Consider the following 15,797-nt stretch of genomic DNA (forward strand, 5'->3'; position numbering starts at 1 on the left):
AATTCTCTAGTATAATTTGCTCCAATATACCTTCTGCCCCTCTCTTTCTTCATCTTTTGGGATCCCAATTATTCTAATATTGTTTTTTCTTATGGTATCAGTTATCTTTCTAATTCTCCCCTTGTGGTCCAGTAGTTATTTATCTCTCTTTTTCTCAGCTTCTTTATTCTGCATCATTTGGTCTTCTATATCACTCATTCTCTCTTTTGTCTCATTTATCGTAGCAGTAAGAGCCTCCATTTTTTATTGCACCTCATTAATAGTTTTTTTTTAATTTCTACTTGTTTAGATTTTAGTTCTTTTATTTCTCCAGAAAGGGATTTTATTTTTTATTTCTCCAGAAAGGGACGCTCTGGTATCTTCCATGTTTTTTTTGAGCCCATTAGGCACCTTGATAATTGTCATTCTGAACTCTAGTTCTGACATCTTACTAATGTCCATATTGATTACATCCTGGCCTTCGGTACTACCTCTTGTTTTTGTTTGTTTGTTTGTTTGTTTTGTGTTGTTTTTCTGCCTTCTCATTTTATCCAGATAAGAAAGATGAATGAGAGAACAAAATACTAAGAGTAGCAACGACCACAGAAAAATATACACTCACCAAACTGGAAGACAGCAGAAACTGGGGGGAGAAGAAAGGAGAAAAAAAGAGGGAGAGAGAAATATATAGAGAGAGAGACATTGATTTTGGGTGTATTTTGGTCTGTTAGAAGAAACTGCTTCCCAAAATTTTAAAGAAAGAAAAACTTACATATATACAAAATAAGGGTAAATACAATGAAGGGATGGAATATGACTGTAAAGGTGAAAATTTAAAAATATTCTAAAAAAGGAATTGATAAGATAAAGATGTTGGTTGAAAAAATAAAAGAGAGAAAAGAATTGATCAGGCTGGAGACTAGAACAAAGCCATGTGCTAGATTTAGGGTATATTTTGATCTGTTAGAAGAAACTGTATCCTGAAATTTTAAAGAAAGAAAAATCTATATGTATACAAGAAATAAGGTGAAATACAATGAAGGGATAGAATATGACTATAACAATGAAAATTAAAAATTTTCTTAAAAGTTATTGATAAGATAAAATAGTTTAAAAAAGGTTAAAATAGGGGGCACCTGGGTGGCTCAGTGGGTTAAAGTCTCTGCCTTTGACTCAGGTCTTATCCCAGGGTCCTGGGATCGAGTCCTGCATCGGGCTCTCTGCTCAGCAGGGAGCCTGCTTCCCTGTTTCTCTCTGCCTGCTTCTCTGCCTACTTGTGATCTCTGTCTGTCAAATTAAAAAAAAATCTTAAAAAAAAAGATTTATAAGAAGGTCTATTCTAGAGGGTATATCCAAATTTTTTTTAAAAAGGTTAAAATAGGAAAGAGGAAATTTAAAAAAAAATAGAATAAGAAAAAAATAAAATTTAAAAAATTTAATTTTGAAAAACTAAAGAATCATAAAGGCTACGTGTTGCTATGTGTTGCTATCCCCTAGCTCTGGAGTTCCGCAGTTTTCATTGATCATGAAATTGGTCTTGGCTGGATGTTCTTATTGATCTTCTGGGGGAGGGACCTGTGACAGTGATTCTCAAATGTCTTTGCCCCAGGTGGAATTGCACTGCCCTTGCCAGGGGCCGGGCTAAGGATTCTGCTTGGGTTCAGTCTCGGGAGCTTTTGTTCCCTGAACACTTTTCCATACTGCTTTGGAGGATGGGAATGATAATTGGTGGCCTCCCAGTCTCCCACCAGGAGGAGCTGAGAGCTCAGTGCCCCACTCCTCAGTGCCCCCTCAGAGAAAATCAGTCCATCCTTCCCATCTCCCTGGTCTGCAGCTGCATTTTGAGCTCACCTGGCCTGTGACCAAGTGTTTCTCTCTGATGCACAGCCCCGTTTGGAGTCTTCAAACCCAGTAGATTCCTGTTGTACACTTCAAACCCAGTAGATTCCTGTTGTACGCTCCCGTACCCTCCCAGAGGAGGAAAAAGGTGGTCTCCCCAGGATCTGCCATTTGTGGAGTCCTTGCTCAAAAAGCAATGGTCTGACTGTGCCTCAGATCACAGTTTAAGGTAACCCCCAATTGAGAGTCCAGTGCTCAGCTCCGTCTCTGCAGCTGGCCTTCCCGCTCCGATACCTGGGAACTCTGCCACACTCAGACACCCCTGGTCTTTTTGTGTCCCCAAGAGTCCTGAGACCACACTGACTCCATGAGAGCTCCATCCCCTGCTTAGCCTCTGGAGCAACGTTCTTCAGTAGAGCAGGCTTCTAAATTTCCAATTTTGTGCTCACTGCCCTACTGCTTGCCGGGAGCTGCCCCCTCCCACTGCAGTCTGTCCTCCTGTCTATTGCCTCAGATTCACTTCTCTGCACATCCTACCCTCTAGAAAGTGGTCGCTTTTCTGTTCCTAGAGTTGCTGCTCTTCTTCTCATCTCTCTCTCTCATAGGCATTCAGAACTGTTTGATAACTAGCTAGCTGAATTCCTGGGACCAGGCAAAAATTAGGTCTTCTACTTCTTCACCATCTTTCTCTTCCCCTCAGTTCCTGTTTTAAAGATAGTCTGGGAAGGTGACAGGCATAGCAAGCTGGGGTAAAGGGTACAAATGTTAAATAAAGAATGAGGATGAGACTTGGACATGGGTAAAATTGGTGGAGTGTCCTGCACCATTTTAAAATCTCATCTCCTGTTAAAGAATGCTTATAGAAGTCAAAGGTGAGAACAGACTGAATAGGGTACCCAAGCAAGTGTTCTGAGATCCTACTTAGGAAGCAAGGTGGGTGGTCTATATAAACACTGATACAGGGTAAGGACCTTAAGAAAAGGGAGTCAGTGATTCTGTAGCCCCAGGTACATAGTCACAAGGCGAGAAAATGGACCATTTCATAATTCCACATGCTAGCACTTCCAGTGACATGTGTAGAAAGGAAATGTTTTCCCATTGAAAGCTGGTGTTTATGACTGTCTACAGTCTTTTTTTTTTTTAACATGACTATTGAAATGTAATTTACATACTGTAAAATTCACCCATTTTAAGTCTTTGATTCAAGGAATTTTAGTAAATTCACCGAGCTGTGCCAAAGAAATTACCTCAGTCCCAATTTAAGACATGTTCATTACCCCTATAAGATTTCTGTTTATCATAAATCCTTGTTCCCATGCCCAACCCCATGCAACCACTAATCCAGTTGCCGTCTCGATAGCTTTGCCTTGTCTGGACATTTCGTATAAATGAAATTTTAGAATATGTGGTCTTCTGTGTCTGGCTTGTTTCACTTAGCATGATATATCGTTTTGTTTAGATTTTATTTATGTATTTGAGAGAGAGAGAGAGAGAGCATGAGAGGGGAGAAGGTCAGAAGGAGAAGCAGACTCCCCATGGGGCTGGGAGCCCAATGTGGGACTCAGTCCCCAGACTCCAGGATCATGACCTGAGGCGAAGGCAGTCGCTTAACCAACTGAACCACCCAGGTGCCCCAGCACGATGTTTTTGAGGTTTTTTCATTTTGCTTATTTCATTTTGCCCATTTCACTTTCCTTACTGCTGAATAATGTTCCATTGTATGGATACACTACACTTTGTTTATCCATTCACAAGCTGGTAGACATTTGAGTTGTTTCCACTTTGGGGTATTATAAATAAAGCTGCTATGAACAGCTACCTACAATTCCCTGTGTGACCATCAGCTTTCATTGCTCTTGAGTAGATGTCCACGAATGGAATTATCAGATCATTTGGTAAATCTGTGCTTAACTTTTTAAAAATTTGTATTTATTTATTTGAGAGAGCACAAGGGGAGAGGCAGAGGGCAAGGGAGAGAAAGAATTTCGAGCAGACTCCCTACTGAGCGTAGAGCCTGACACAGGGCTCGCTTGATCCCATGACCCCAAGGTCATGACTTGAGCTAAAATCAAGAGCCAGCTGCTTAACCGACTGACCAACCCAGGCCCACCATGCTTAACTTTTTAAAAACTGCTGAAGTATAGTTAAAAGCAACTGTGCCACTTTATGATGCCACCAGCAATGCATGATTATTCCAGCTTCTTCCAATCCTCATCAAAACTTGTTATTGCCTATTTATATTATTATAGCTACTCTGGTAAGAGGGATATGTTATCTCAGTCTAGTTTTAATGGCATTTTTCTCTGGCGATAATGCTAAGCACTATCTTGTGCCTTTATGTCACATTTCTATGCCTCTTTGTAAGCTAAAACTTTATAGCTAAAACTTTGACTTTCCTGGATTCTTTCAGAAATTTCTAGCTTTGGTGATGCTGTGATGGAAATGCATAAAGCTCACTGACTGTAATTCTGGTAGTGGTTGTTGTTTTTAAGTAGACAAATAGTTCTAAAACTTCACAAAGGAGAAATTCTTCTCTGCTAAAATTATAGCACAAATTCATAGCATGGTAACTTTCATTGTTACAATTGCTCACAATTGCAAAAGTTTGGGATGTCTGTTTTTCTTCGGGTCTCTTTCTCTCTATTTTTTTTTTTTTTTCCACTAAGCTAGGGCAAGGCCAAACTGCGTAGAGGCTTGTTTGCTCTCTCAGTAGGTTAAGAACAGAAGGCAAGAGAAGAACAGACAGAATTCTTCAGGAAAATAGTACTGAAGCAAAATAACAGTAAGGCCAGCTTAGAGAAGGAAAATCCATAGAATCAAGTTTTATTGTAATAAGAAAGCTGATAGAAATGTTATGCAAGAGTCTTGGGCGCCTGGGTGGCTCAGTGGGTTAAGCCGCTGCCTTCGGCTCAGGTCATGATCTCAGAGTCCTGGGATTGAGGCCCGCATCGGGCTCTCTGCTCAGCGGGAAGCCTGCTTCCATCTCTCTCTCTCTCTCTCTGTCTTTCTCTCTCTGCCTGCCTCTCCATCTACTTGTGATCTCTATCAAATAAATAAATAAAATCTTAAAAAAAAAAAAAAAGAAATGTTATGCAAGAGTCTTGAGTTCAGGGCCTATTTGAAATGGATGATGGAATTTTTCTAATGTACAAGCACAGTAACAGATGTAATTAGATTATGCTGACATGATAAATAGTTACTGAATATCTCCCTAAATTAGATTGACCTCCATCTGTAAAGATCATAACTTTCAATGAAAGCTTGATTTGCTTGCTAAATAATTTTCATACAGGTGCTAAGACAGCAGTCTTACAAGTGTGTTCATGGGTCCCTTCCCAGATCTCAGTTTATGTCTTTTCGCCTACATGTCTTTTTTGAAAGTGTGTTGTGCTTCCTAAGACAGTAGAATATAAATTATTTTGAAATGCACATGAGGCTTTCTCCAGAAGAGCTCACCTATAAGGTCACAAATGAGGCCTCAAGGAATACAAAAAGATTGAAATCATGCATGCACCTTTTCTGACCACGAAACTATGAAACTAGATGTCAGCCACAAGAAGAAATTTGGAAAGACCACGAATACATAGAGTTTAAACTACATGCTACTAAACTATGAATAGGTCAACCAGGAAATAAAAGAAGAAATAAAAAATATGTGGAAAGAAGAGAAGATGAAAACACAATAGCCCAAAATCTTTGGAATGCTGCAAAAGTGCTCCTGAGAGGAAAGTATACAGCAATACAGGCCTATCTCAAGAAGCAAGAAAATTTTCAAATAAACAATATAACTGTACACATAAAGAAGCTAGAAAAAGAACAACAAATGAAGCTAAAGCCAGCAGAATGAAGGAAATTATAAAGATTAGAACAGAAACAAATGATATAGAAACTTAAAGCAAAAACAAAAACAAAGCAATAGAACAGATCAATGAAACCAGGAGCTGGTTCTTTGAAGAAAATCAATTAAATCGATAAGTCTCTATCCAGAATTTTCAAAAAAAAAAAAAAAGAGAGAGAGAGAGAGATAAAGAGTGAGAGAGAGGACCCAAATAAAATCACAAATGAGAGAAGAGAAAAAATAGCCAACACCACAGAAATACAATTATAAGAGAATATTATGAAAAACTATATGCCAACAAATTGGACAACCTGGAGGAAATGGTTCAATTCCTAGAAACATGTGAACTACCAAAGCTGAAACAGGAAGAAATAGAAATCTTGAACAGACCAATAACCAGCAAAGAAATTGAATCAGTAATCAAAACTCTCGCAACAAACAGAAGTCCAATGTCAGATGGCTTCACGGGGGAATTCTACCAAATATTTAAAGAAGAGTTAATACTATTCTTCTCAAACTATTCCAAAAAATAGAAAAGGAAGGAAAACTTCCAAATTCATTCTATTAGTCCAGCATTACCCTGATACCAAAACTAGATAAAGACTCCACTAAAAAAGAGAACTACAGGTCAAGTCCTGATGAAGATGGATGCAGAAATTCCTAATAAAATACTAGCAAACCAAATCCAACCACACATTTAAAAAAGTCATTCACTATAATCAGTGGGATTTACTCCTGGGCTGTAGGGGTGGTTCGATATTTGCAAATCAATCAATGTGATACACCACATTAATGAAAGAAAGGATAAGAACCATATGACCATTTCAGTAGATGAAGAAAAAGCATTTGATCCATGCATGATAAAAACCCTCAACAAAGTAGGTTTAGAGAGAACATAACCTCAGCATCACAAAGACCGTATGTAAAAAACCCACAGCTAATATCATCCTCAATGGGGAAAAACAGAGTTTTTACTCTGTGGTCAGAAAAAAGACAAGGATGTCCCCTCTCACACTTTTATTCAACAAAGTACTGGAAGTCCTGGCCACAGCAGTCAGACAACAAAAAGAAATAAAATGCCTCCGAATTGGTAAGGAAGAATTAAAACTTTCACTGTATGCAGATGATGTGACACTCTGTATAGAAAACCCAAAGACTCCACCCAAAAACTGCCAGAACTGATAAACAAATTCAGTAAAGTTGCAGGATACAAAATCAACATTCCAAAATCTGTTGCATTTTTATACATTAAAATGAAGCAGCAGAAAGAAATTAAGGAATCAATCCCATTTGCAGTTGCACCAAAAACAGTAAGATACTTAGGTATAAACCTAACCAGAGAGGTGAAGGACCTGTGCTCTGACACCATGAAACTACTGATGAAAACAACTGAAGACAATACGGAAAAACATCCCATGCTCACAGATTGTAAGAAAAAATATTGTTAAAATATCTCTACTACCCAAAGCAATCTACAGATTTAATGTAATCCCTATCAAAATACCACCAGCATTTTTTTACAGAGGTAGAACAAACAATCATAAAATTTGTGTGGAACCACAAAAGACTCTGAATAGCCAAAGCACCCTTAAATCAGAAAAGCCGGGCTGGAAGCATTACAGTTCTGGATTTCAATGTTTATTACAAAGCTGTAATGATCAAAACAGTATGGTACTAGCACAAAAATAGACACAGAGATCAATAGAACAGAATAGGAAACTCAGAAATGAGCCCACAACTATATGGTCAATTATACCTTTGACAAAAGTGAAAAGAAAATGCAATGAGAAAAAGACAGTCTCTTCAACAAATGGTATTGGGAAAACTGCACAGCTACACACAAAAGAATGAAACTGGACCACTTCCTTATACCATACACAAAAATAAACTAAATGTGAGACCTGAAACCATCAAGATCCCAGAGGAGAACACAGGCAGTAACCTCTTTGATATCAGCCATAGCAACTTCTTTCTAGATATGTCTCTCCTGAGGCAAGGGAAACAAAAGCAAAAATTTTTAAAAAATAAATAAATAAAAAATAAAAATAAACTTGAGATTTCATCAAAATAAAAGGCTTCTGCATAGTGAAGGAAACAATCAACAAAACTAAAAGTCAGCCTATGGAATGGGAGGGCAAATGACATATCTGCTAAAGGAGTGGTATCCAAAATATATAAAGAACTTATAAAACTAAACACCCCAAGAATGAATAATCCAATTTAAAAATGGGCAGAAGACATGGATAGATGTTTTCCCAAAGAAGACATGCAGATAACCAACAGACATGAAAAAATGCTCAACATCACTGATCATCGGGGACATACAAATCAAAACTACAATGAGATATCACCTAACACCTGTCAGAATGGCTAAAATCAACAACACAAGAAACCACAGGTGTTGGTGAGTATATGGAAAAAGGGGAACTCTCTTGCACTGTGGCTGGGAATGCAAGCTGGTGCCACCACTCTGGAAAACAGTATCAAAAAGTTAAACATAGAACTGCCCTACAATTCAGCAATTACACTATGAGGTATTTAACCAAAGAATACAAGAACACTAGTTCAAAGGGATACATGCACTCTGATGTTTATAGCAGCATTATCTATAATAGGCAAATTATGGAAACAGCCATCAACTGATGAATGGATAAAGAAGTGATACATATTTATATATAAATATATAAATAAATATATATATATATATATATAAATCTTATTTAGCCATAAGAAAGAATGAAATCTTGCCATTTGCAAAGACATGGATGAAGCCAGATTGTATACTGCTAAATGAAAAAATTATTCTCAGAGAAACACAAATACCAAATGATTTTATTTATATGTGTAATTTAAGAAACAATACAAGCAAAGGGAAAAAATAAGAGGGAGAGAGAGGGAAAAAGAAAGACAAAACAAGATACAGACTCTTAATTATAGAGAAAAATTCATGGTAACCATGGTAACCATGAGGAAGAGAGGGGTAGGGGAATGGGTGAGCTAGGTGACAGGGATTAAAGAGTGCACTTATTGCAATGAGCACAGGGCAATGTACAGAACTGTTGACTTACTATATTGCACACCTAAAACCAATATGACATAGTATGTTAACTAAGTGGCATTTAAATAAAAACCTTTAAAAAGACAGGAAAGTGGGCTGTGCTATAAAGTCACATCAGAAACTCTGTGCTAGTCACATCACTTCATTGCCATCTCTGAATTTGTTTTCACAACCTATTTGTTTCTATCAGAGTTCACTGCCTTGTGATTTTCACACACAGCTGTTTGTGACTTTAAAATCTCTGGAGTCCTATTTAGATCTCTGCTCAAAAATGAATGGGGGGGGCTCTATTTTTCTCATCTGATCATTTTTTTTTCCTTTTGTCTTGGCTGGGTAAGGAATATTTGAGTGTTACAACTATTTGCTGATCTGAAGCCTTTGGTAAACTCCAATATGCCATTAAAAACAGTAATTAATTTGGGGATGAGGTAGCTCTAGACCTCTCTTTTAGGATATAGTTGAAGTAGGGGATGCATGAGAATAAAACATTATGGTTCTCTTTGAACTCGCAACTTAAAAATAACGTCAACATTTCAGGAGATCTAATTGTGTCTAAAAGGAACTCTTCATTTATGAGATTATTACAAAGATTTAAAAGTTGTGTCTCTAAGTTGTTAACCTGTATAGATGTGTAAATTCTTAAAAGGTTACACACATCCAGTGTCATCAAGAAGATCACATAATGATTGGGATATTCCCAAATATATGTTTTCAAATTGCTCTTCCATTAGCACAAATTTTGTTATAAAGTGGTTACTTTCTCACTCATCATAAATGAAAGAATAATAGCATGTACTGGCGTGGGTGTTGAGCATCCTGATACATGACTGCTCGCCTGTAGTGCAGTCAATCAAAACATTAATTATTAACAAAGTTTAAATTATTTCTTACTGTTCAGTTAAATAAATTTTAGCTTAAATGTTTCTTTCCCCACCTCAGAGATATTCCCCTGTCTCTTCCCTAAACCCACATTCAACTATGAGGACAAGTTACATGACAGTCCACCATGATAGTCTGTGGAATATTGGCTCAGTAAATTCCCAAAGGAAAAATGGATCCTGATGATTAGGAGCAGGAGTTGGCCAATTTCTTCTATAAAGGGCCTGATAATAAATATTTTAGGCTTCAAGGGCCATATGGTCTCTGTCACAGTTACTCAACTTCGCCATTATAATGTAAAGCACCATAGACCATATGTTGAAAAAAAAAAAAGGTTACATTTCAATAAAACTTTATTTATGGACACTCACTTTGAATTTCATGTAATTTTCACATGACACAAAATACTCTTCTCTGGATTTTTTTCCAACCCCTTAATATGCAAAGATCATTCTTGGCTCATGGGCCATAAGAGAACAGGCAACAAGATGAATAGCTGTTAGCACTTAGTTCACAGACTCCTGATCTAGAGTCATGTAATTCTAAGTGATAATGAACTTGTGGAGAATATCAGCCTGAAATTCCACAGGAACACACATCACTCCTAGAGGTTGTCAAACTCCAGTGTGTCATTAAAAGGTGTTTTCATTTGTTGTTGCTTTAAGAAACACTACGTATCGGGTTTAATGGCAGACTTTTTTTTTCCTCTCTAATGTGGCTTTAACTGATAGAAGTTCCAGTAAAAGAAGTTGGGTTTGCAAAATATTGCATGAGGTACTTGAGGCCAGGTCATCAGTAGATACAATGTCAATAGGAATCATAATCTTAGGTCTCAACTGATAAACAAATTTTTTAAAAAAAGAAACATTATTTTGGAAGCTCAAGGGCAATGAACATACTAAAGGAGTATAAAAATACATTTGTTTGAGGCCCACTGGCTGAATTCTGACTCCTTCCTGGGTTTTCTGTGGATCCTGACCCACGAGGGAGTGTGTGTTCGCTGACATTTGAGAAGATTGGAAGGATGAGTAACTATTCCTAACAGCATAGCATTTTAGAGGCAGGCTTCCAAGTTGGTTCCCCTCAATTTTCTGAACTATTTGCCAAGAGATGTGAAAGACAAATCTTTAACCCGATGGTTGAATGGCCTCTCGCATTCTGCTATCATCCAAAGTCAGTTTTTGTATGTACAATTTCAAAATTGTTATTTATATTCACACTGCACAGTGCCAAAAAAAATCATACAAAAGGGTAAATTTGTGGAATGACTTTATATTGATTTGTGCCTCCCATTCATTCAGCCCCAAATGAGGGGATTTCTCAACCACAGCAGCACAAAAAAAGGATAAGGGGACAGGGATCTCAAGTTAAGGTGAAGTCTGTGCTGCACCATATGTCATGTTGGGCTCATCTCTTGGATTTCTATGCTCCCCTTCCTTTACTTAGGGTGGGTACAGGGTAGAGTTAGGAGACCTGAAACATGATAAGTATAGAATAAGCAGGAAAGTGAATCCAAGAGAAAAATCAAACCAGGCTTGAATCTTCACTCTTCATTTTAGATGGAAAGAGACACTTGGTGTTGGAAACTTCACATAAATTCTTTCAGTTGTTGAAATAAACAAGAAAAGAGGAAGGAAAAAAGTGTCCCTTATCTAGCTGATGCACAGCAAGGAAGAAAGCCAACTGCTTTGAAGCAATTGAGGAGACAAAGGGGTTTTTTAATAGAGTTTTGTTTCATATATTATCCAAGAGATCAGGTTGACTTCGTTGAAATTTTGATTTCCTGACAACAGCAAACACATGTGTGCTCAAGCGTTTGACGTGTGTTTTTCATGCCGTGTGGGAGTCCACTCCCACTCCAGAATAGGATGCAAACTATTAGTTGGGACTGTCTGGAAATCAGGATGTCCATTCTGTTTCCCAGAAAGCAATGATGTCACAGCTGCTTCTGGGTAATACACCCTGAGACCACCTGATGGAAGAGAGAACAACTCTTTGGCTGTGGTTCTACTTAGTGAACCTCTGAGCATGTATTGGAATGTGGTCAATATCAGACAATTGAAACAGTTATCGGAAGAGAGATGTTTCTGATTTAGCCTCCTCATCCTTTTCTGTTTTTCCCTGTGATTCAGGAGGAAGGACGCTGGCTTCTTATCCTACAAAGACCACCTGCCAGTAAGCCAGGTGGTAGTTGGAGATACCGACCGGCAAGGCTCAGAAGCCAAACTGAGCGTGGGCCCCCTGCGCTGCCAAGGAGACAGTAAGTTTGCCCGGAAGCTGTGGCTTGCACTTTCTTATCAGTTTGAAATCGCATTTCCCAGAAAATCAGAGGATGGCAGGAAACAGACTTCTCTGCTATAACTCCTGAAGAAATATACCATGCAATGAGAACAGAGCCAAACGGAGAGCTGGATAGACCTTAATACATACAGGAGGGTGACAGTCGTCAAGTCTCCAGGATAGGAGCCTAGATTTGGGCATAAAACATGGATATCCATCTTCCTTAGTGTGACTACCTAAGTTTATGGTGATATAAATAGCCATGCTAATAGCAGACAAGCGACAGTCAACAGCTGTGGTTCCACTGAGTGCTGCTGTTAATGCCATTAGCATGACTATTTATATCACCATAAACTGAGTTATGGTGATATAAATAGTAGCATTATGGCTTAATGTATCATTGTAAACTTGGATTATGGTCATATAAAGTTTGACATTATTGCTATCAAATTTCATCATCATCAGAGCTCCATGGTCCCCTGTAAGCCAAGGATTGTTTCTGGAACTCCGTCTTGCTTTCGGGTTTCGGCACGGCAGAGAGGAATTTGGGGCTGCTAGCCTGGACTGTGGGAGGTCAGGGAGTTAGAACGATGATCCCGCCTAACGAAGGGCACCATTAGGATTTTATGTTGTTTGATACCCTTCAGTGTGCTTTATGTGCAGTCGGAGGGAAACGGTGTCAGATTGCTGTGGGGGTTCTTCAGTGAGCATCCTGGGTATCATTTCCCCTCTTCTTGTCTGTGCACATGATTTGGGCAACTCCCGTGGGAGTTCTGTGCTTTTTGTGATTCTGTGCTAGGCACCGGGAGACCTAGATTGTGTTCCTTGAATAACTGACTTTCCGGGAGACCTCAGGCAAGCCCCTCCACTTTCTCGGCCGTGGTAATGAGAATACCACCTGCGTCCCAACTCCTCCTGGGGAGGCCATAAAGATTTTAGTGTCTGGATCCGGATTCCTCCTAGCAAAGCATTCTGTGCAATGGAATATTATTACCACGTCCATAAATCAAGGGAGAATGAGACCTACTCGATGTAATAAATTATTGCATCGACTCCAAGAGGTGTCCTAAGGAATGTAATGGTGCATGCTTCAGTGTTTACTATTTAGCAAATTGGGGCTGTTGGCAATTAAACAAGGCAATGTTCCTGATACAAAAAAGAGATGGAGTTTGTGCTGATTTTTCTTAGTTAGAGAAAATGAAAATGCTACCTTGAAAATTGAGGCTGGTCAAAGTGCTTTATCATGCATTTACTGAACAATAATACTTTATTCGTCAACCCAGACTCAGTAGGACTATGCAATAAGAAATTTGATTTCAACTGCTTAAGAAGAAGATATTGACATAAAATAATAATAAGTATGCATTTTTAAAAATATTTTGTGTGATGGGTCTGTGATTGGATCACTCTCCAAATAGGCAGATTCTCATGTGCTCTGATGAAAATCAGTTTCATTATGTCATAATTATTCATTAATATATAAATGTAAAATATTTCTCACTCACTAATTTGAATTCTGGAGTTAGCTATGAATTAAAGAAAGGGTGCCCCATGAAGTAATTGATTAATTTGGGACAGTTATAAAAATCGCACTTCTGCAAACTTTTGTTACCACTCTTTAAGAGAAGATTCCAGCCACATTAAACAGTATATGTACAAGTGTATTAACAGCTTATCACTAATCTTAGCTTGTTTCCTTTAACCAATTTATCAGTATTCAAGAAGAATTTATTACTTATCTGCTATTTGTCTGGCACTTTGCTAGATATTCTTGAGATACATGAAAAAAGACATTAAACTCCATTTTGAGAAATGCACAGGAAAAAGTATTGGAGAACAAAATGTTTTATAATAAAAGATTAGATTTTGCAAAATGAAATTAGTGCTACCGATGCCCAAGGAAAGAGTGTGATATAGTGTATTTCGGGCAGACTTTATATTTCAAAAAAAAAATAGGAGAAGTTTAGCGCTCAATGTTTATTTGCATATCTTTTCCAAGGCTCTTGTTCTTAGAGACATGTTTAGGACCCGTTGATAAGACAAAGAGCTGTCTTATTTGTTGGCAATGTGTGAACTCACTGTCTTTGCAGTACTGAAGCTTTAGAGAGACTCTTAATCCATATTTTGCCTGATACTACATGAACCAAAAGCACAGTCAATATTTAATTGCAATTATATGAAACACTTTTGTGTCTGAGAGAAAGAGAGAGAGAAATCGTCCCTGTTTGCAGGCATCTGAGAACATCATAACTTGTACCTGAATTGCCAAGTAGCAGTTTTGGCACCTACCTTCCCTTTAAGTATGTTTCAGATAGAGGCACAGTAACGAGAAAGTGTTTCACGTCCTATCACTTTACAGTTTTTAACATGTTTGATTTTCTCCGATATTTACAGCCCCCCAAGAGGTGGGGAAGGTAAAATATTAGCCCTTCTGCTTACAAATGAACAAACAATTTCTTTTAAAATGTCATTTACACTACAAATTTCTGTAACCTCTTGGGGGGGGGGGCCTCCAGGAGGAAAGACAGAGCAGATAATACAAAGTTTTCTCTGTGCAAGGTCAAGGTTGTTTCCCTGAGTTGGTTGATGATTACATTTAAGTTATTTAAAAAAAAAAAATAGACATTTAGGTCTTATCCCAACCACCCATGTCCAGCCACCAATATAGCATGAATGTTTCGGGGATTAAATTCCAATTGTTAGAATTTTAAAAGTGTCATAGTAGCCTTAGCCTGTTGTTTATAGAGATTAACTGACTTTGTATCATTTACTGAAGGCTGTACAAAGCTACAGTTCCAAAAAGCAAATCCGTTGTTGGAAAATGTCTTTCTTTATTCGAGGAGTCCAGCAATGACAGCTTGGAAAACTGTGTCTTGAATTAGGTCTCTATACTATCCCCCAGTCTTGGAGAATGAAACAATTTTTGGAGGCTCTGACCAACCGTTTCAGTGGTTTCAGTTGATTTCATCGTGCCTGCTGAGTTTCATTTTTACTGTGACTCATTTGAACTCATAGACCCATATAATCCAAATGCTAAAGAAAATCAGTGAGTTCCACTGGGCTCTGCTGCATTTCCCTTATAGTGCTGAAAATGCTTATTCTTCTAGAGTTTAGTGTTCTGAGGCTTTGGTGGTGGTGGTGATGGTGGTTGATTTTTTTTCTTTTTTAAGACACGTTCAGATGAAAACCTCAAATCTAAATAAAACTGAAAGTATGACTAGTGATGGGTGCTTAAGCTAAGATAAAAAGTGTGGTGAAGTTACAAATTCCCCTCTTAAATCAGGTACCCTCACCAAAGAAAAAACAAAAGAGCTATTTAGAGGCTCAGTCACTGGTAAGTAGAAGCGGTTTTCAAATGTAAATGAATCATCCTTCTTGCAGTGAGTTGCTAACCTTCTGTCGAATCCATATAAAAATAAATATTTCAGATTCAGGAGGTAGAAATCTTGTTCGTATTATATATAGTGAATATAATTAATTATAGAAATAAAGTGTGTGCTAGATAATTGCTTTATTCTCAGCTTTTTGAGCTAAAGATTTCCCGTATCTTCTCTAGGGATTCAGGGACTTAAAAAAATTAATTAGCAGCAATTTCGCTACAAAAGCAAGTGTTTTCAACACACGTGGGTAGAGACCATTCGCCAAAGTGTGTTACTCCAGCCTTCTTCCCTGTCCGTGCCAGAAACCCACTGTGGCTGTGAGGTAGGCCAGCCGGGCACTGGACTCAAACGGGATGCTTCAAATCCAAATCCAGTTGCTCAGAGGTGATTCTGAGAGGCCAAGAAGGAAAGATGAGGAAAAACGCAACAAATCCAGTGCAGGAACACAGGAGGGCGGGGACAAAGCTAGGGGTGAAGGAAGTAAGCCGGTGATGGAGTTGCATTCAAACCAGTGTGGACATCAGTTCTCTGCAAATGTAATTGT

At 38.2% G+C, this 15,797-nt stretch overlaps 1 protein-coding gene across 1 annotated transcript in view; it reads left to right on the top strand.

The window, feature by feature from the left end:
• CNTNAP2 (contactin associated protein 2) overlaps positions 1-15,797 on the top strand; it is a 1,943,304-nt gene that overhangs the window by 1,588,293 nt on the left and 339,214 nt on the right. The window contains exon 15 of the mRNA XM_044246794.1: positions 11,726-11,853. Coding sequence (XP_044102729.1) covers positions 11,726-11,853 — 128 coding nt within the window. The remainder of the gene's footprint in view (positions 1-11,725; positions 11,854-15,797) is intronic.

The sequence above is a fragment of the Neovison vison genome, chromosome 4, assembly GCF_020171115.1.
Source record: "Neovison vison isolate M4711 chromosome 4, ASM_NN_V1, whole genome shotgun sequence".
Taxonomy (NCBI): domain Eukaryota; kingdom Metazoa; phylum Chordata; class Mammalia; order Carnivora; family Mustelidae; genus Neogale; species Neogale vison.